Source organism: Myxine glutinosa, chromosome 2 (genome assembly GCF_964187855.1).
Source record: "Myxine glutinosa chromosome 2, kmMyxGlut1.1, whole genome shotgun sequence".
Classification (NCBI taxonomy): Eukaryota; Metazoa; Chordata; class Myxini; order Myxiniformes; family Myxinidae; genus Myxine; species Myxine glutinosa.
In genome coordinates, this window is record NC_136262.1 from 48117167 (window position 1) to 48140152 (window position 22986).

General features: G+C 43.1%; 1 protein-coding gene across 2 annotated transcripts in view; it reads left to right on the plus strand.

Moving 5' to 3' along the window:
- The window catches only part of SMC6 (structural maintenance of chromosomes 6), a 203192-nt gene extending 181037 nt beyond the window's left edge, over positions 1–22155 (plus strand). The window contains exons 21-27 of one of the 2 annotated variants that reach the window (XR_013622661.1): positions 9561–9698; positions 14994–15142; positions 15248–15373; positions 19157–19262; positions 19412–19584; positions 19844–19941; positions 21289–22155. Coding sequence is in view for 1 of the 2 variants with exons in the window: in XM_078773238.1 (XP_078629364.1) it covers positions 9561–9698; positions 14994–15142; positions 15248–15373; positions 19157–19262; positions 19432–19584; positions 19844–19941; positions 21289–21400 (882 nt within the window). In the remaining variant the exon portion in view is untranslated. The remainder of the gene's footprint in view (positions 1–9560; positions 9699–14993; positions 15143–15247; positions 15374–19156; positions 19263–19411; positions 19585–19843; positions 19942–21288) is intronic. The other variant, XM_078773238.1, reaches the window with a different exon arrangement.
- The last annotated feature ends 831 nt before the right edge of the window (positions 22156–22986 follow it).

Genomic DNA, 22986 nt, shown 5'->3' on the forward strand with positions numbered 1-22986 from the left:
GCCGGCGGGGTGGGGGGGACAGGGGAGACGTGGGGGTGGGGGAGCGGAGTGCACGGGGTACCGAGAAAGGGGCAGGCAGGTCAGGGGTGGGGCAGGAGAAACGCAGGAGTGGTGGTGGCTGAGGAAAAACTGAGAAGGGGCAGGAAAACTGGTGAGGTGGTTGACAGGAGGGTTTATTTAAAATGGCGAGTCGAGCGATGTTGAGGTTGGACACAACAGCACAGACACTACACAGCAGCACTGACATGGCACAGGCATGGGCACAACACAGCTGCATGCACATGGCACGGGCAAGACAAAGCAGCATGGACACAGCACTACACATTAGCACGGACACCCACAGGAGCAGGCACGACTCAGGAGCACCAACACGGCATATGCATGAGCACGACACAGCAGCACAAACACAGCATGGACAAAGCAGCACGGACACAGCAGCACGATACAGAAGCATGGACATAGCACAGCCACCGCACAGGCACCTCAGACACCGCCGACAAACGCTTTGTCCCCACTGGTATTAAGGGATAGATTGGTGTCGAGGTAGTCTCAGCGTTTGGGTTCCTCTATGTTATGTCAGGGCATGTGAAAAAGGATATCAAATGTCCAATCAAAATCCCTGAGGGAGGCAGAAAGCACGAGTATTGTAAAGTTCCATTTATCAAAGCAATTGATCCTTCACAGAGTTATCCAATCTATATAATAATAGTGTAAGGACTCGACTTTGTTATCCCTTTTACGCCGCACCCAGTGAGCCGATGCCCACGGCACTAATGGATTTACGATCTACGAACCGCGCGCTTTGTTTATCACGTGCAGCCATACTCGAAAAATCTGAATTAGCCGACATTGGGGCCCAAAAGCATCCGATTAACTGCCGATACGACGCCATCTTACGACGCCATCGTATTGGCGTCTGCTGGGCGAAGGCAAAGCAAGCCGTCCGCTGATTGGACAGGCGAAGGCGAAAGCAAGCCGTCCACTGAGTGGACAATCCAGAGCATGCACTTGTGCCGGTGTCGGCGATCGTTGTTCATATACGCACTCTTCATTCTCATCTTTCTTCCTAACTCTTACTCGGACAAGCAAATCCCCTATGCCATCCATAATAGTACACTCTATCCATACACCACATCCTCCCTTCCGTGGATGTTCCACGGGTTTCGGCTAGTTAACACTATTTTATAAACCATACATCTTCAAGAGAAGGCATGGCTATTGCTAATAGGTATGCACTGTGCATTACTTACTGCAGCACGAAGATGGTGTGTATTATTACTTGCAAAATCGAAGATTTTTCAAGTATATTGGTCGGTTGCGTTTGTGGTTCTGTCTGTCTGTTTGTTACTTGCCGGAAAAGATTCCGGCAAGTATGTTGATCGGTTGGTTTGTCTGTTTGTTCGCAGTACTACGTCTACACCGTTACACGTAGAATCGCCAAACTTTACACACATATTTGTCTTGCCCTGGAATAGTCTGTGCCCAATTGATGACATCATTGGTCATGTGGTTCGGCCGCCATCTTCGAAAAACTTAAAAACTTAGCACCTCTATATCTCCGAAAGTGCTGAATAGAAAAATTTGAGACATGGCTCATTATAAAGAACTCTCCAAGGGGAATAAAATATGTTAATGATGACGGTATCTGTCACGTGGTTCGGCCGCCATATTTGTCCTAAATGGCCGATAAAAAAGTAAATTCCGGCAAGTCCTCGGTCTCTGACCGATTTTTCATCTGTCTGTTTGTTTGTCTGTCACCAGCCTACAGGTCACAATTCTAAACCGTTCGTCACGAAACTTCAAGTTGCATAGGTCGTCCCAATTGAGAAGCGTATTGATTTTGAGGTCAAAGGTCGTCTGGAGGTCAAATTTCTAAAATCGCCATTTTAAATCTGATTGACTTGAAAATTGAATAGCATTTGTATATTGAGTCACTAAATTGGGAAATGAACTATTTTTGAGGACAAAAGGTCAACTCAAGGTCAAATTTTAAAAATCAATTTTCATCTAAAAAGCCATCAATTCTCAACCGATTGACTTGAAAATTGAACAGCATTTGCATATCGAGTCACTAAATTGGGAAACATACTATTTTTGAGGTCAAAGGTCAACTCAAGGTCAAACTTCCAAAATCATCACTTTTCATCTGAAAAACCGTCAATTTTCATCCGATTGGCTTGAAAATTGAACAGCATTTGCACATTGTCACTAAATAGGAAAACCTACTATTTATGAGGTCAAAAGGTCAAAGGTCAACTCAGGGTCAACAACAACACACAACATGCATTTTAAAAGGCCATTTTCCCTGCTAGAGCGGGGATTAGTTTAGCCAAGTCTTTCTCGGTCTTCCCCGTCTTCTACTTCCTTCTACATTCATTTCCATCACTCTTCTCAACCAGTCACTTTCATCCTTCCTCAACACACATGACCAAACCATCTCAACCTGTTCCTCTTCACAGCATCAATCACAGGCTCTATTCCCATCATCTTTCGCAATTCATCATTTGTCTTCCTCTCTCTCAACGATACTCCGCACATCCGTCGAACCATTCGCATTTCCACCCTTTCCAACCTTCGTTGCTGCTCTACGTTCATTACCCATGTCTCGCTCCCATAAATCATAACACTTCTCACACATGCAGCATACACCTTTCCCTTCAGCTTCAACGACACTCCCCTCATCATCAGCACGCCACTCAATTCCCGAAACTTCTTCCATGCACATCTCACTCGAGCAACCGTTGCCGAGTCTGATCCACCTTCTCCATTCAGCATGTCTCCGAGGTAGCAAAATGTTTTCACACCTTCCAGCTTCACGCCGTCTCCAAGATCCAACTCAACATTTCCTCCATCTGCAGCTCCCTCTGTGCACACCTTACATTTGAATATAGCTGCCACACTGGTTAATGACCCTCTCAGACCACTACATTTTTGATGAACCCACTCAGCGCACATTGTACACTGAATGGAGTTCACTCCGACACCCTTCCTACACACAGCACAGGGCCACTTCCCAGTTCTTTCCACCTCACCACATGCTTTACCACTTGCCATCACCTTCGTCTTTCCGATATTCACCTTCAGACCTTTTGTCTCTCAACTCAAGCTACTCAAGCTCCTCAACTCAAGCTACTCAAGACAACTCAAGGTCAAACTGCTAAAAATCATTTTTCATCTGAAAAATCGTCACTTTTCATCCTGTTGGCCCGAGCTTTGATCAAGATCATAAATTTTAATCTTTACGAAATGGACAACTTGCGGTAACAATGGAAAACTTTTGGGGGGCTGGGGGGGGCGGAGTTTGCAAGTATCGTGCTCAGCATGACATCTTCTTGTTTATTTAGTTGTGTTATAATTATGCGTGGGGTCCGGGTAGAATGGGTAGTGTTACGTGCTCCTCCCCAAACCCCCTGTTCACGGTGTACCTCCGAGCCCCGAGAGGAGTCACGGCAGAAAGATGTTTTATTCTGTGTCAAAGATCAATGGTGAAACCACACCAATTGTTACCAACAAACAAATATTGTATTAAGGTCACACAAGAATAACAACACAAAAACAATAGTAATCAATTGTACAACAAATAGTACATCATTCCTATGATGGTACCATCAGGTTCGTACAATATAACTCACTGTACTCCAAGTGAGCGAAAAAAAAGAACATCCCCAATTACACCAGGAGCCCAGAAGGTTTATTCAAGTGAAAAGCTCCGAAGCAACTGACCACGTGGGTTGAAAGGGTTCTACCCCCACATCACAAAAATGCATTGCTGCCGGGTCAGGGCCGGTGCCTTCCCGCCCAAATCGCCCAAAATAGGGACGCCATTACCGAAAATCCTATTTTCTTCAATATCTGGTTTCTATTTTCAAAAATCAAACATTTAAACAGCCTTGGACGTGCACCTTGACCCCATGGCCAAGGCACACCATCTATCAAGACTGTCCCATTGGCATACACATGCACCTCAACCCAAAGGCTGAAGCACATGGTCAATCAAAACACATGCATCCTGACCCCAAAGGGCCAGAATGCATGGTCATACAATTGGACCCCTCCTCCATAGTAGTGAGTCCCCATGACTTCAACACCATGCCGTCCCGACGAGGGCTTATTTTTCCCTCATCAGGACGGCATACTGCAAATTGTTTTGAAGAAAATAGGAAGCAAGACACTTGGTAATCATATCAAAAGAGCCCGATATGTGGCAAGAATCTGGAAGAGGGCTGACAAGACTGATCCAACAGGTGGGGCAAGTCCCACAGACTATGGATGGAAGTTGACTCAAAACTGCTTTGAACCAGATTGGTACCCAGGAAGTGCAGTACCAGAGGCCCTCACAGGCCTACCTACGGATGACGGAGACAGAGTTGGAGCAGCTTCCATAGATGACGAGGAATCAGACGTCGATAGTAATTGGGAGTGAGGACAGCAATACTAGTGATGAGAGTGACGGAGTAGACACGTAAAAATGCAGAGATGTCAGAACAACTAGTGTCATTGAACAGTACTATTTTCCTTCTGAAGGACAATGACTCTGCAAGTTGTGAGTTAAGGACACAAGTTGGATGGAAATATCATAATACACCATTGTTGAGGTAATGCATGGTGAACTAGATATTTTAAACACTGTAAATGTTGTCAATGTAATGACTGACCATGAAACCATGGGTGTAGAAACGTCATTTGTGACTTTAAACACTTTTCTTGCACAACGTTTCTAAAAATGTTTAAAACCTAAACACAAATGTCAAATTCATAAACACCATCTGTTTAATAAACACAAGCCATCAACTTCCTAAACATGTTTAGCATAAATTTAAACATGTTTAGAAACGTGGTGCAAGATAGTGTTTCGAAAAGTGTTTAAAGTCTAAACACTGTTTTTGCATATGGTATTATCATGTATCGTTTTCCAGATAATTAGGAAAGTATGATCTTTTAACAATGGTATCCTTACTTTGGGCGCTTTTGGGCTTGACCAAGGAGAAATGCATTTTTGTAGTGATTGACCATGAAAACATGGGTGTAGACACCAGATTTGTGATACTGCCATGTATAGTTTTCCAGATATTGATGAAAATAGGATTTTCGGTAATGGCGTCCCTATTTTGGGCGATTTGGGCGGGAAGGCACCGGCCCTGACCCGGCAGCAATGCATTTTTGTGATGTGGGGGTAGAACCCTTTCAACCCACGTGGTCAGTTGCTTCGGCGCTTTTCACTTGAATAAACCTTCTGGGCTCCTGGTCTAAATGTCTCTATTCCCGGCTTCAAGCCAAAGTTGATTCCGGCTTCAAGCCAAAGTCGATCCACTCCAGTGATCGTCCGTACGATGTCGTATCGAGACCAGAATCCCGTTTGGATGACAGTCACAGTCCCGCTGCCAAAGCTGCGCAAAGGTGCCCTCAAGGTGACCGGGAAATCACACCCTCGGGTATGGACGTTCCACGGCTCCAAATCAGCGAACCGCAGATTTCACACTCAACAGCCACGTTACACACGCACACCAGATTAACGTCTGAATGTGGTGAAAATGGGTGAAGCGAAGTGAAAAACCTTGAGCGAAGTGCAAAGCGCGTGAGTCAAAATGGCCGACGGCCCGTTCTCGAGGCGTAATTCTCGAGGCACTACGATGATTCTCCTCGGAATCAACCGCAAAACCTGACACGCAGGTTGATCTGTCACAGCGATAACAACTCTGTCGCAGGAATCCCTTTCCTGGGAAACCCAAAGTTCACTCGTGACTCTCGTTCACCAATCCTTCGCTCCAGACCTCGAAGCAGCTGGGCTTCTTGTCCGACTCACTCGCTCCGCCTTCTCTCCCTCCTCTTCCTCTTCTTCGTCGCCCGGTTCCGGTTTCATTTAAAACATTAACTTTTTTACCTTTTGAAAATAGTAATCTCATTTTCCCTCAAACGACAACAATAATAGTACATGGAATCAAAAATGCTTACAGTGGATGAAAACCACAACAACGGAAGTGACGAATCCGTAACAAAGGTCAACTCAAGGTCAAACTTCTAAAATCATCATTTTTAGCCGCGTCGCAGACGCTGGTCATAGAGTGCACTCTGCTGTTGTTGTTGTTCTTCTTGTTCTTCTTCTTCTTGTTCTTGCAGAGAAGACAAAACCTCAAAGCTCCACCCATTCTGGGAACCATAGCTCCACCCATTCTGGGAGAGGCTTCATATAAACAAATATCCACCATTTTATTAACTCGCATAGCTTTGAGGCCTGTTTTGTAGACCCGTGGTGTCTTCCTCTCTCACACAGTTTTATTTCAAATCAAATTCGATATATCATTTCATTTTTCACAGTCGCTAACATAGTTTTAGACTCGGTTGAAAAAAAACGGGAAGAAAATCCGATGAAAGTTGCCCTTTATAGAACGAAATGAATTCTCAAAGGCCTGTAACTTCAAGTCCATTGAGATTTTTTTTTTTTAAATCACGGCATGGTCAGTCATACACCGCCCGAAATAACAGACGGGAAAATGCCGAGATATATTAAAAATTCATCCATTTGATGACAATCGTCACGATGAAATATTTAATTTATACGTCGTCACAATAATGTGGAGAGAGGAGCATAGCTTCGTTCACGTGTCGCCACATACGGGAAATTGCCGAGATATATTTTTTTTAAATTGCGGCATGGTCAGTCATACACCGCCTGAAATAACAGATGGGAAAATGCCGAGATATATTAAAAATTCGTCCATTTGATGACAATCGTCACGATGAAATATTTAATTTATACGTCGTCACAATAATGTGGAGAGAGGAGCATAGCTTCGTTCATGTGTCGCCACACACGGGAAATTGCCGAGATATATATTTTTTTAATCGTGGCATGGTCAGTCATACACCGCCTGAAATAACAGACGGGAAAATGCCGAGATATATTAAAAATTCGTCGCCACACACGGGAAATTGCCGAGATATATTTTCACTTTGCACAAAAATAACATCAAGTAATCGAATCAATAGGAATGTCCTGTGCCTATAACATCGATGTTATAGGCACAGCTGCATCTAGGCATTGTGTAACATCGACGCGGCTTTTGTTTTAATTAAAACTTTTTGTACTTGTTCATCTGAAAAATCGTCACTTTTCATCCTGTTGACCCGAGCTTTGATCAAGATCGTAAATTTTAATCTTTACGAAATGGACAACTTGCGGTAACAATGGAAAACTTTGGGGGGTTTGGGGGTGGATTTTGCAAGTATCGTGCTCCGCATGACATATTCTTGTTTATTTAGTTGGGTTATAATTATGCTTGGAGTCCGGGTAGAATGGGTAGTCATTGGGTATAATACACAGCTCGGCTAATTAGATATGTTGGCGTTTGCCTGTGTTATGTGTCACATGATAGCTGTTAATCAATGAGATTGCATATTGTCCTGTCCATACCAATAAAGACCGGTCTCGGACGGATGACCGTTCGAGCTTAAACTCCGTGGCGTTCAGTCAACTATGGCAGACCTTCTTTATACGCACGATGAGTGGGGGAGAGGGCAGCTAGGCTCTTACCTGCACAGAGCGTCCTCAACCGGATAATCAATTCAAACCGACACGGAGTTAAAATGCAACAATAAAGGGATTTAATAAAAAAATAATGCTGGTAACAAAAGAAATGCACGGTAGAACTAAAATCCTAAATGGAGCACCCACACACGGACTCGTAAAACAACACAAGGGGATATAAAAGAACGAAAGTAAAAATGTGTTTGTGTGGTGCGTTTGCCTGCACTCCGCAGTCTCCTCAAGCGGTCCCCCAACCTCGACTGCGTCGCAGGGATCCCTGGTCCGTGCGTGGGAAACAGGCCTTGGCGCGCAGCTGCGTTCACCCCAGCCACCGACGTGAAGCGAGCAGGCCGAGCTCTGTCCTCGGCGTCCGTGCCACACAGCCCCGATGTAAAACCGTGACTGCACGCTATCGATGCTCTAACGCAAGAGCAAAGAAATGCGACTGTTCCTTCAATCGCCCGGACCAAGAAGAGAACATGAGCCGTGTCCGTCTGCAGCAAACTCGGGACAACAAGAGAATGAAACCGTGACTGTTCGCTTTCAAACCCTGAACCAAGAGCGTTCATGCGACTGTCCTTCCTCAACTCGGGACACAGAGAGCTCAAATGTGACTGTCCTTTCTCAACTCGGGACCCAAAGACCACAAATGTGACTGTCCTTTCTCAACTCAGGACCCAAAGAGCTCAAATGCGACTGTCCTTTCCCAACTCGGGACCCAAAGAGCACAAATGCAACTGTCCTTTCTCAACTTGGGACCCAAAGAGGAAGAAAATTCCGGGACACAGTTCTTTTGGTCCCCGGGCTCTTACGTCATCCGATGACGTCCGCGCGTGCTCCAATCAGCGAGTCCATCTCCTCGCTTTATGGCTGTCCTGACCAATCGTTCTTCGGGGCATGGCCTCACGGCCACTTGCCGACATTTGTGATGATCCGGTCGGTGGTATCATTGCTGGTGCTCGAATGTCCTGGTTCCGGTTGCCTTTATTTAGTGTTTATTTTAGGTGTGGAGTGTGTGGTGGGTGTGGTGTGTGTCATGCAGTGTCATAAGGAATAAAGGAAAAGGTCACAGAGGCAATTTACATACAGGGAATTTACCCTTTATCCATAACTAATTAGCATAGCCCCACCCCTCATCATGGGGACAAATATACGACCTTACACGACATCCGGTCTAACGGATCCCTACTTAGTTACAGGTTTCTTCTTCATTGCGACATTCGGAGCCCTCTACCCTCTACAATCCTACCTGGCCCTACGGTAATCCATTGCCTACCCCCTCACAAACGTAACAATATTGATGAAAAAGCTGGAAAAGTGACCTCTAAGGGCTGAGGTGGTGAATGAAAATACCCTCGGGTTGGACTTGGTCCTCGGGTTGGACTTGGTCCATGTGACAAATTTGGTGGTTGTCGACCCAGCTGTCTTTGCAGAAAACACGAACAAACAGACAGACAGCCCAATTAATTTTATTTATTATATTTTATATTATAAACCTCAGCCCAAGTAGACTTTAATGGCAGACCGATAAGTTTTTATACAAAGTCTAAAGTTTTGATTGATGGTTTATACTTGGATTTTCCAACGGGTTAAGTCATTGATCGATGGCCTTTCGAGTCATTAATTTACTTCGGAAACATAAATGGTATTTACACCATCCCCATCTTCTTTCCTCTTGGATCACATAAACACTTCACTTCTTTTATATTACTACTCTTCCCAACCTCTTCTCCTTTTGCCATTCCTCCCACACTCCTCTTTCTTAGGTTCTTTTATTTTCCTTTTCTCAATGTCAACTCCCCTCCACCCCTTTCCCTTTTATCCCTTGCGGCTCACCTGCTCAAGGTTTCTGCATATTAAATGCTATGGACGAAGATGAATTAATCAGTAGAATGTCCTTAACCGGTGTGATGACAGTGCCTGGAGTTTTTTTTGTGTTTCTCAGTAAACTCTCCACGATGCACTACTTAGAGTAACAATCCCATTTGTGAGATGCTGTTGGAGTTGCTCGCCTTTGATTGATCCACATTCACAGACCGAGTATCAAAGCGTGGATTACGACATCAGGAAATACAAGTGTGCGCAGAGGAGTGTGCAAGAGAAAAAGAGAGTTCACCTGGATGAATTTTCTAACTACAATAAAAATCTCATGGAGCAGAAGCAAAGATTGCAGGTACAGTATATTAAATGCATCGTGCAATGAGAAGGAAAGGGGAGAACAATGTATCCGAAAACCTAACGATGTCAAAGATGACATCCAGCCACTGAGTGGACTGTGTGAGTAAATCAATGTTCACCCTGTCTTGAGTGCTTCATGTTTTTGCCTTACCCCTAATCAGTCTGGGGGGATGGATAACGCTCCCCATCGCCCCCCACCCCCTTTACTGTTTTCGCCATATTTTCGCAGAATTCTTTTTTATCATGATGAGCCTTCATGACTTTTTCTGTTCAAGTCTTACGCACGTTTTGATACTAATTTTATAAAAATCGGACCGACGGTTGTTGTGCAGTGTGCAAGTTTTCGGCGCTACATGCTATAAACCTGGTGTTTTCCCATTGACTTTGCACAGCACACATCTTTCCATAGGTAATGGCAATTATGTATAGTACTGCATTCAATGTCTTTCAGTTTGTCACAATCACATTTTCTCTTTGTCATTATCTTATGATCCTCTGCACTCCTTAATGTTAGCTTTCATGGTCATCAAGTCAAGGTCAAACTAGGTCAAGGTCATCAAGAAATTCCCTCTTCATTCAAAATGTTGTACATATCTCGCCATTTGTAATACGTGGGGGGGGGGGGGGGTGGGGGGGTGAGAGGGGAGGTTGGAAGGGGGGGGGATAAGTGACAAGAACAAGTCATTAGGTTCTGCTTCAAGTCGGATCCATATCCGACCTATCAGTGCCCGACCTAACAAAACATACACTGTTCACCTGGCGGAGGTATGCTCTACCTAGTGCTGTTCTAGTTGAGCTGTTTCGCTTTTCATCCATCACCTCTGGTGTAGTTTAGTTTCATCCTTGGACAGGTGTTCTGATGTTATAAACTGCAACGTTCCGCCATTCACACGGGTTGCTCCATTTACGAATGTGAGGGGTTGTTTTGTGATCGTACAATAAATTATGGTGTGGATTTGCTAAACAATATCTACATATATTAACATTAGGAATTATACAAATTTTATTGTGATTATTGTTGCATTTGTACACATTAAACGTAGTTATTAGTCAAGTTAAACTGCTTTTTCTACTAATATTAACTTCACCCCTTAATTTTCGAATAGTACTATCTATTTAAACATCAGGGAAAAGGTTTAAAAAAAAAATCGATTCATCATGTGACTGTGCTTTCTTTCCTTGAGATGGAGCATTCCCTTTGCACTGTGTTTATCACCGCTCACAAGAAAGGTGATATGTTTTGTCAGCAAAGTGAGATCCACCCACGGTCTCATCTCGAAAGATGGTGAACCACAATCGGTGATCTCTCGTTATGTCTCATCTCTCGTGGTCTCGGGTTGCATTGGTTGCATGACCTCATGGAATTTGGGGGCCCTGGGCACGTGCCCAGTGTGCCCGTGCGTTAATCCACCACTGGTGCTGAGTTGAGTTGTGTGATTGGGCTGACTAAGATGGCCTACAGTTATGCATACTCACCTCTCAGCTGTCTAGTTTCAGTTTAAATTCCGATCCAGATTTGTAGTCACCCCGGCCACCCGGGGCTTTACTGGCAGTGTGATTCATCAATGTGTGTTCCCGTCTCTTGGATGGATATTAAACAGCCGTCCCATGGATGAGCATCCCACAATTTTAGAAAACAAAATGCACAATTGACCCCGTTTTTGGTGTTTTTTTGTATGCACTCTTGGGTTTAGGCCACAGCTAATTGTGTGTGTGTATGTGTGTTTTTTTTTTTGATGTTGAAAAATTACTGCTGCCCTCACCGCTAATCCTCCCCAGGGAAAGTCTCTTTTCTTGGACTGTTATAAATTGCAAATAATTACTCAGACATAATCTCCATAACTTTGTGTGAATGGTAATTCTCTGTGTTGCGTTAAGTTTTATGCATCCGTCATTTTGACGGCCTTTTCCCCTAGTTTTTAATGTGAGCCACTTGTGTGATTGTCATACTTCATTTTTAGCTCACCTGGACTTTAGTCCGGTGAGCCTATGCAATCGAGCAGTGTCCATAGGTAAGTCAGTCAGTCAGTCAGTCTGTAAACACTTCAGTCATTATCGCTTGAACCAAACAAACAATTTGATGAAACTTGGCCACAAGCTTCATATTTGATGCCTTACAAAGGTGTATTGACTGCATCAAAATCTGCACTCTAACAGGTTGAAATCAGGCCAAAATCGCCAAAACATTCCTGCCATAACCTACAGGTGGAGTTGCATCAGCAGCAAAAATTTATGAGGTCATTGACTGTTGCTCCTGAGCCAAGTGAGCTTCAGGCCCCGTGTTCCTATTTTTGATTCTTACTGATGGCCTTGGCCCTCATCCCCTCCCTACCCAATGTGCGAAGTTTTATAGTAACGTGACGTGGCAACACTAAAGACCTGCCTCTGCAGTTTGAATACTAGAACAGCACTTTGTAGAGAGCATACCTCTGCCAGGTGAACAGTTTAGGTTTTGTATCCCAGAGTAGACTAGAAAATCACAATACTGAATCGCATTTAATCAAAATCATCCGTCCACAACTTTTTGAGATATCCTGCTATATATCGTTTATAGCCCTATCTCCCAATGGTGAAGAATCACTTAAAAAATTATACTAGCCGGATCCGGATCCTCACCAAAATTGAATTGATTCTTCCTTGTCACACACACAACCTCTCCAGCAAGTTTCGTCCAAATCCGTCCATAACCATTTGAGTTATCCTGCTATATGTTGGTTTTAACCCGATCAGTCATTGGGGAAGAATTACTTTAAAATTTAATGAATTCTCATATCCGAATCCATATTCAGATCTTCACCAAAATCGAATCGAATCATCCTTGTCACACACACACAACCTGTCCAATTGTGAAGAATCACATTTTAAAAATTCTAGTAGCTGGATCCGAATCCGGATCTTCACCAAAATCTGATCTTTTCGTCCTTGTCAAATACGCTACATCTCTGCCAAATTTCGTCAGAACCCATCCACAACTTTTTGAGATATCTTGATCACAAACAGACAGACAGGGGTGAAAACATAGTCAAGTGAAAAAGTAAGTACACCCCATGTAAAGTTTTGACTTTTTCAACATATTTCAACGTACAGCTATTTGATCTCATTTCAACAATATTGATAGATAAAGGTGATATAATATAACAAATATCATGAAACATTTACATTTTGTAGTCCATTGTATAATTTAAATAAACATAAATGCAAATTTCGCATGTGGAAAAAGTAAGTACACCCTTGGCTCTAATAGGTGGTATTGCCCCCTTTGGCAGAAACAACCTAAAGTAGGCGCTTCTTATAACTGTCTACCAGTCTCTGACATTGACTGGGAGAAATTTTTGCGCACTCCTCCATGCAGAATTCTTTCAGCTGTGCGATGTTTGAGGGGTTTCTTGCATGCACAGCTCGTTTCAAATCCCCCCACAACATCTCGATGGGATTTAGATCCGGGCTTTGACTTGGCCATTCCAGAAACCTCCATTTCTTTCTTTTCAGCCATTCCTTGGTGGATTTACTGGTATGTTTAGGGTCATTGTCATGTTGCAAGGTCCACCTTTGGTTGAGCTTCAACTTTCTGACAGATGGCCTCACATTATCCTCAAGCACCCCACCCTCTGGTACAATGAAGAATTCATAGTGGATTCTATGATAGTGAGCTGCCCAGGCCCTGATGCAGCAAAGCTGCCCCAAACCATAATATTTCCACCACCATGCTTTGCAGTTGGTATCAGGTTCTTGTGGTCAAATGCTGTCTTTGGTTTTCGCCAAACATGTCTTCTGGTACTGTGGCACAATAGCTCTACTTTTGACTCATCTGTCCAGAGCACATTGTTCCAGAAGTGCTGGTCTTTGCCTAGGTGTTCATTGGCAAACTTTAGTCTTGCCCTGATGTTCTTTCTGGACAGCAAAGGTTTCCTCCTGGCACACCTCCCATGTACATCAAATTTGTGCAGCCTCTTTTTAATGGTAGACTCGTGCACTTTGACATCAACAGTGGCAAGAGCTACCTGTAGGTCCCATGATGACATTCTGGGGTTCTTAGAGACTTCTTTCAGCATCTTGCGGTCTTCTCTCGGGCTGAACTTGCTGGGGCGGCCTGGCCTGAACAAGTGGGCAGTTGTTTGGAATCTTCTCCACTTGTAGATGATCTTCCGGACAGTCGAATGATTGTTTTCAAATTGTTTGGAGATCTTTTTAAATCCCTTCCCAGACTCGTAGGCATCTATAACCTTATTTCTGAAGGCCTCAGAGAGCTCTTTTGATCTAGGCATGGTGACGCCGCACACTTCAACAACAAAGAGCAAACCAAACTAAATGTCTGAGGTTTAAATAAGACAGGTTCCTCCAAGATCCTCTCTGACGATGTTCTAATCATTTGCACCTGAGCTGGTGCACCTGATTCTAATTTTAGGTATTTGAAGTCATGATCAATGTCGGGGTGCACTTACTTTTTCCACATGCGAAATTTGCATTGATGTTTATTTAAATTATGCAATGGACTACAAAATGTAAATGTTTCATGACATTTGTTATATTATATCACCTTTATCTATCAATATTGTTGAAATGAAGATCAAATAGCTGTATGTTGAAATATGTTGAAAAAGTCAAAACTTTACATGGGGTGTACTTACTTTTTCACGTGACTGTAACCTCCATCCACTTTTGGTGGCGGAGGTAAAGAGGCCTTGCCTGTGCTTGTGAATGCCTTTGAAACAATAGCTGCATGTTGAGTTAGATACCTGCTTAGAGTTGTGTACTCGCCTCTGAGCGGTCTATCCTGGGTTTGAATCTCGACCCAGATATAAACTGTCAGATTGATGTTTTGCAGGCAGGGCGAGGCATCAATGTGTGTGCCGTCCATCGAATTGACGTTGAACTGGGTGTCCCGTCTGCCAGCTTTAGTTGGTGGACGATAACGATCCCACTGTGTATTTCACGAGTAGGCAAGCTATTGCTGTCACCTTTGCCAAATTTCAAATTATTCTTCTGACTTGCAAGGTTCACTGCAGCAGCACCACTGTCCCACATCCAGCAATGATTCGCAATAGCAGTCACATGTAGAATATAATTACCTCCTTAATATCCAGAATATCTATATTAATTTGGGCTTTGAGATTGAGGACCAATTTAATTTGATTGATATTCAAGCAAACCACACTCACTAGCTTTTTATGAGTATGGTGGAGAGTGAAAAAAAAATTTTTTTTTTAACCAGCGCCATTTTTAAGCAGTCATTGCTGCCACCTTTGACACCTGGTGTGATTTCAGATAACTGATCGCCTGCCCTTTCCAGGAAGTTACAGCATTGGCACAGCAGATTTGCCCGGATCGTGTGGATGTGACTCAGTCCACACGCTGCCTTGTGATGACCCTGGAAAAACTGAAAATTCGAATCGATTCCACACATCATCCTACGAAGAAAGAGAAGGATGAAGTACTAAGGTCTGTTGTTGTGTTGTGTTGCATCTGTTTTGCCTTGTTGCCTGGCTGGTATTCTTGGCACAGTGAAATTTTATTGATGAAGTTTTATCTCTTTCCTTCATTCAGAAATTACACTGAATTGCTGGCGAGGTACCAACAGAGCAGGAGGCACATGAAGAAACTTAATAACTTTGTCCGTTTCCTGGAACATATGGTGAAGAAGAGGATTGATATGTACACCAAATTCCAGAAGTGAGTGTGGGTGATTAAGTGTTTGTTGAAAATTTAATGTGAAGTTTGTAGGTAAAAGGGATTGTCCTGATGAACTAGCCCGGTGATGTGTTACGTGGAATCCCCATTCAATGGCGGGGTGCCCCAAGGGCGTTATGCGAGAGTGGTCCAAATATTAATGGCAAGTCCACCACCTCCTGAGTGATCAATGTGACTGTTTCCTCTGCGTGGTGCCAAGCCTCCAGAATCCGTCTTCCGGTCCAGTTTGGGGTCGATCCCAAAAAGGCTACCCTTTCCCATAGGGGTTTGTCTTCTGCCTTGAAACCATGTTTGGCAATGGCCGACCTGTTTGGAATTGTTGCACTCAAAGGACTTGCGGTGTTAAGCAAAACGCTGGCCTTGCAGTATTCATAAACGACAGCACAGACAGTCACAGGTGAGAGATGTGATTAGGTCTTTGTTTTCATTTATATGATGACTGCTTTTGACATTTGCTCATGGTACATGCTTGGGAGCCCCAGTGGTGTGCATTTCTGTTTGTGGTGTCATTGATGATTCACAAATAAGCGATGAAACCTGTCTGGCAGCTGAGGGAGTTTGGCTGAGGGTTTGGGATTCTCATGTATGTACTATTTGTGAATACTGCACTGCTATTGGCTCGAAGACGACCTCAAAGCAGGCATCTCATCGCTGACACATTATCAAGAAGACGGCAACCTTTCCCGTTCTTCCACTCCCTCTTCATCTGCCCATTGTACCCATTGTACCCATCCACTCCCTCTTCATCTGCAAGTACCCATTATCCTTGACAGCGTGCAGTCAGGTCTTCAAAGTCTCGCACAACTTTTCTTTTGGACTCGGGTTCTTATGCAAACTTTCGTGATGCAAGGCTTTGCCCTTTAAGAACTTTTACAACGCGACTGGCCTGCCGGCTTCATCCTGTGCTCACCCTCAGGACAAGATCCTTTCAAACGTGCTCATAGCCAACCCTCCACCCATTTATAACCTGCTGGAGTTTATTTTGCAAACTGCTTGCTTGAGATAAGTTACCACCTCGAGTCGTGAGTTAACCTGTAGCTGCGTTGATGTCTGACGTTTGTACGTGTTTAATTTGAGGATTCTTAGGATGAAGTGGTGCTTTTAATTAGTAGTATTGCTTTTAATGGAGACAGTGGGGATTAATAAATATTATTTATAAATTCAAATTATTCTGCCACTTTTGTTGATGTTGTAATTGATTGTACTAGGGCATGCCCGTACTATATATATATCTAAAATTATATCCCCCCCCTCTATTTACATGAAATGGTTTGGTCCAAAGCGAACGGCTTGCGAGTACGGTGACAATCCCCCCCCTCTATTTACATGAAATGGTTTGGTCCAAAGCGAACGGCTTGCGAGTACGGTGACAATCCCCCCCCCCCCCCCCCCTCTATTTACATGAAATGGTTTGGTCCAAAGCGAACGGCTTGCGGAGTTTGGTAAAGAAATCGCCATAGCGTGCACAAACGCGCAGGAAAGCGAAAGAATCGCAAAGTAGTTTTAATTAGTTTTAAAACATAGTTTAACGCCAACATAGTTTGCCAACGTGAAATAAATGAATACGCTCTCAAATGTGCCGTCCGAGGCAGAGTCTGTTCGCCACGTTCGGCACACGTGATAGCTCGCTGCTCTCTGATTGGTTGAATCGTTTTTTGGACATAGCTCGCTAACTACTTGTCCGATTAATATGAAACCTTGAAAAGGCACATCCTCGGGTCCCCAGCAATATACCTGGCAAGTTTAAAGTATATCGGACCCGTGGTTGTCGAGAAACAGCGGTCACAGACATACAGACATACATACATACATACACACAGAGATTACTGGAATTATAGATAGATAGTGCTTTGTATGTGGGATGCAAGTCGATATGTCAGTTGATGGAGTTTTCACAGGAGCACCAGGCATCGATGCTCTCAAAATAATAATTGTGCTACAATTATTGTAAATAATAATAATTGTGACAGTTATGAAACCAGCCCCCAAGGATAGAGCATCCATGAACAAGTAGAGCTCCCTAAAATCACTTATGCCATTAGTTTATGTGCACAGATAGACTTCCACCTGTTTGTCTGGAGGGAAATGGGGCAGATGCGTCATGTGGATTTAGTTAGGTCTTTTCCCTTCTCTTTATTCCTCTTAGGTTCTTCATCTTAATTCTCTTACTCATTTCCATCCATTTATTTAATTACCATAATTCCTTAACCATAATTGCAATTCCACTCGTTTCATAATCCCATTCATTTAATTATCTTCCCCAAAATTGCAACCTAATCATTCTTCAAATCCATATTGGGTACAATCCCATCATTGTATACAAATAACCTCCCCCAATCCCCCCCCCCCCCTCCCCTCCTCTTTTTAAATATTCATCTTGCATGGCACCACACACAACCACATTACAGATGACCCTTTCCTTCATTCAAAAGCGAGAGGCGGGAAAAGCCGCTGGCTGGGTGGGAAAACCTGTTAGAGGAGGTGCAGCTGACTCCGAGGAAGAGTCAGACTTTGGAGTGATTATTGTTGGGTGTGGCGTAGGCTGATGAGGATGTGTTGCACCGAGTCAAAGGGCACGCCACGACCTCTGCTCACGGGAACTTTTCTCGCTCCTGTCTCTGCTCCCGCTCAAGCGGCTTAAATGCCGGAACGCTAGAGCATTGGTCGTTGGTGTAACGCACTGGCGACCCGAAAAAAATCTGCCTGCCTGTCCGTGCCTTGGAGGAGTCAACCACCATTTCCGATTGCGCTGGAGCCGTTTGTTTAAAAAAAAAAAAAAAAAACAGCATCATTAAATGTAAGTAAAAATGCAATACTTATTAAAGTATGCACCATAGCAACACTGTACAGTGTACACCATCGATAAATGATAAAACCCAAACACCCTTCTCAAATCATACTGCCATAAGACCTAGAAACACCCGTTCCCGAGGGCGGTGACCGTGACGTGTCATTCTCTCGTCACGTGACCATCCGTGAGCAGGAGAAAAGCTCCACTGGCAGGCTTTCGTGAACGGATATTTTCAGTCATAGACAATTTTGTGGTTTTTTTAAATTTTCTTGAACGTGGCTTCCAGTTGCATGAGTAAGGAATTTTTTCAACTTTATAGCCCACCTTTAAAGGACAAAATATCTCTATCAGTTCGTCAGTTAGTGGTGAGAAAGAGCGAGTTGAGAACCTTTACTCTCGAGCATTCCATAATCATATAAAACATAATGTCAGTTTGTACAGATGTCTGTCCCCCTTCATAATTGTGGGTTTTAAAGGCCAATCTTTTAACAGGAAGTGTGTTCACTACAGTCTATTTTTGAAGATAAACAACTCGAAAAATATTCTCCATAAGAGTGATTATGTCTATTTGAATTGTCGACGGTGGCTTGTAAACCAAGCTTCGAGGGTGGTGTACAGAAGCGTTTTTTTTTTTTAAATAACAAATGCAAGGCGCAAGGAGGTGAAATTCACTTCACATGATGTGCAAAGCGTGCAGAGTAAAACAAGTGTTAATTTACATCCGTAGGATGTCTAATAATAAAGAAGATATAAGCACATCTGACACTAGGGCGAGGCTTCAGACTTTGGCACGCTCACGAGGCTGCACTGTCTATTAATTGTTGCAGCCCATCATTTTTGACGGGCTTTTTACTCGTAAAATTGTGAAATAATAAATGTGGGGGGAGGGGAAAAACTTTAATTTACCTCCCCCCTCCTCTCCCAATCTCCCTTCCCTCCCCACCACTTCCTTTTTCTTCCTCCTTTGTTTCCAGTTACCTCAGTGCACTTTGCAAGATGAACTTTGATACAATGCTTTCAAAGAGGAAATACAGCGGGTCAATGGATTTTAACCACAAAAACTCTACTCTCATGATCACAGTGAGCCTCCAAGCCCATTATGGATTAGTTCAAGTTTTTCCTAATTTTATGTTCTCTTTTGGTAAAAATAATAATAATAACCTTGGCCTAGGTTGCCATGAATGTTTATACATAATTGGTTGGAGACTTTTCTGGATGAGCATGGGTAGCCTGTTCCGGTGTCTGTTAGGTAAACCCAAATGAGGGAACCGAGGACCACAGAACCAATACGAGCACGCTTTCTGGTGGTGAACGGTCCTTTTCCACTGTCTGTTTCATTCTGGCCCTCTGGCACTGCACCGAGTCTCCTTTCCGCTGCCTGGATGAGTATGATGTGTTCATGGTAGGTCTTTGTTGCTTTTGAAGCCTGTGGTATTTGTTGATACCGTTGAATTGTCTGCACACATGCAACAAAAGTTATGCTTTTTTGTCTTCAATTGTGTCTTTGTCTATATGATTTATTTTAATTGTGCATTCTATCATCCATCCTTTCTGTGATCCATGTGAAACTTTCCAAACATGAACAACAAGTTTGTTTTTTTGGATTTGTGAGCTTGTGCTAATACTGCCATTTCTTAACATGCCCATTACCACGTGGCCAGGACATGGTGACCAGGCGGATGTCCATGGATATGATGCTGCAAGAGGCCGATAACCAACGGCATCGGCAGTTCATGTTCATCACTCCACTGCCCACCAAGTGAGTGTGATTGTGGGGTACTCGGGGAAAGTAAGGCAACCTCGGCTGTGCCTCTTGCAATTCCATTCATTCTTCATTTGGAATCATTATATTGACTATCATTTGCTTCATGAGTCGAGGATGAATGGGGAACAATAGGTGAAGTTCATAAGCAAGTGTTCTCTTCGTTGAAGAGACTAAATATATACAACACATATCTGTTTATATTACTCGTGAAGTGTTCACTTGTCAAAGGTGGTAGACATCACATACCTTCATTTTTGAAAACGCACCTGTCTTGTAGATTCCATATTATAAAAGGAGCCGTGTCTGTCTGTCTGTTTGTTTGTTACCTCCGCCACCAAAGGTGGATTGAGGTTATGTTTTCACCCCTGTCTGTCCGTTTGTCTGTCTGTCCGTTTGTAAACAAAATATCTCAAAACGTTATGGACGGATTCAGATGTAATTTGGCAGAGATGTAGCGTATGTGACAAGGACGATTCGATTTTGGTTAAGATTTGAATATGGATTCCGATATGAGAATTATTCAATTTTTTAAGTGATTCTTCACCAACGAGTGATAGGGCTAAAAACAACATATAGCAGGATATCTCAAAAAGTTATGGATGGATTTGGACGAAACTTGGTGGACAGGTTGTGTGTGTGACGAGGAAGAATCGATTCAATTTTGGTGAAGATCCGGATCCGGATCAGCTAGTATAATTTTTTAAGTGATTCTTCACCATTGGCTTAGTTTTTCACCATTAGCCTGGTGTTGGCTTAGCGGTTAGGGTGCCGGCTTGGGATCCTAGGATCCTGGGTTCGAATCCCGGTCGATCGCTGAATTAACGCCAGGGGGGTTGACTCAGCCTGTCATCCTTCCGAGGTCGGCAAATTGAGTACCAGCTTGCTGGGATGAATGATCATGGTGTGTACCCCGATTCAGAATAGGCACACTGTATCCCTGCGCATCGAAGAGCGTGACCAAGGGTTGGCGTCAGGAAGGGCATCCGGCCATAAAAACATTGCCTCAAACAGGGAACCATGATTGTCGTGGGGCCCGCAAGGCTAACCCCCGCTCTTGCAGGGAAAATGGCCTTAAAATGCCTGTTGTTGTTGTTGTTGTTGTTGTCAATCTGAAATTGAATATTTTAATATCTGAAATTATTTTTAATAACAGCTGAAGGGATTTCAATCAAACTTAGTACAGTACATGTATAATGATGTAATAATGCGGGCAGAGACATATTGGTCGACGTCGTTACGTCGAAGAGTGCCGTTCTGGTTCTTCAAGTTGTCTACCTGTTGCTGATCACCTGGTCACATGTGATGTAAACTTTTGACCAGTCTTATTTATTTATTTTGCAGCAATTTTAGATTCAACTTGAAACCCAATATTCTGCAGCTGAAAGATCCCATCCGTGGTCAGACGACGCTTCCATTTTCCTCTGTCAACCACGATGACAGTGATGAAGATTAAGGTCTCCCAAGGCAGCTGAGAATATTGTTTTTGCACTGTGCATTGGAGCATTGTTTTTTTTAATTGGCACTTGTGTACATATGTTGGAATTGCAGCATCTTTGGAGTCCTGTCACTGAAGTTATTGCAACCTGTTGATTAATTAGGTATTGGAACACTTCATGTGTGGGGGGACGGGGGGACGGGGGGGACTTTGTCCGAGACAAAGAATACGTGCTCACTCTTGGGATTGTTTGCAACTGCATCGAGTTCATTCTTCATGGCCCAATCAATGCCCACAGCATACAGGATTATTCCTGGAAAAAAGAAAGCCAGTTTGATCAAAAGAGAGGGTGAGGGCAAGAAATTATTTTTTAATATTTTTTTTAATCTCCCTGTTCGTGTGTTGTATATTATTCACAATTCAGCATCTTAAAAAGGCGGTGATGAATATCCCATGAACTCTTTCCTCCATCCCCTGGTATCTATACATTTAGCTCAGCCGATATCTATTCACCACCTAATTTTTTCTTTTTTGCCATTAACACCAACTGTTCGTTTTTTTGTTTTTTAGCAATTACACCAAGATTGGTATTCCCATCAACGATGTGACTGGTCTTATATTTTAGTATAGCTTATTGCTACATGCATGATAACATGCACTGTAATTTGAGGTGTCATGTGTGTGTTAAAAATACAGTAAGAATAAGAACACATTGTTTGTTATAAATAATATTTTCATCGTGAATTAATAAAACGAACAGAAGTGGGGTAAAATGACGTTTTAAAATGCTTTTTAGAATCCTTAAATTTCTTCCTACTGTCTCCATTTCTCATTCCTCAATGGCAGTCGATGAAAAATATCATGTGCGGGATTGGAACGCATCAAAGCCATGTCCAAAAACTCAAACACATGGCTTTCAACTTTTGGTAACATGGCACTGTTGATTTTTTTTCCTTGCAGATTCTGTGCTGCTACCAAACCATACAGTGATGGAGAGTGTCAATACACCTTAAGGAAACTCTTAAGCCGCCTTAGGAAGTACACCTACTGACGGGCCTTCTTTGCACAATGATTGATATTCACCTCCCAGCCTACATCAACTGAAATATGGATACTGAGGAAATTAAAGCAATTTACAATTTCAACCTCGTAAAAAAATTCATAAAAAGGGGATTAACTTTTGACTTGTTTTTCTGAAAATCAACAAAAATTTATGTCGTTCTATTGACGTTGAGTTCGATGTTGTTGTCTGAGCACCAACACACAAGAACTTTGACCTGTTGGCTATAATTACCTTCTTCGCCATTGTGAAGCAGTCCCACCACAGTTGCATCATCCATCATCCGCAAACTTTACAATCGGGCAAATTTTCAAGAGATGCGACACAGTCATGAGGAAAAAAGAGCATACAATAAGGAGCTTAGTACACATCATTGAGGATTGCCAGTATTCATTGTGATCGAATTTGAAAAGCGAGATTATATTCTAACGACTTGTACCTGCCTATCAGATACAGTCAAAAAAACCATTTGCACAAAGAGCCATCAAGACCAAGAGCAAGTAATTTGATGTGCAATTTTAGCGGTAAAATGGTATTGAAAGCA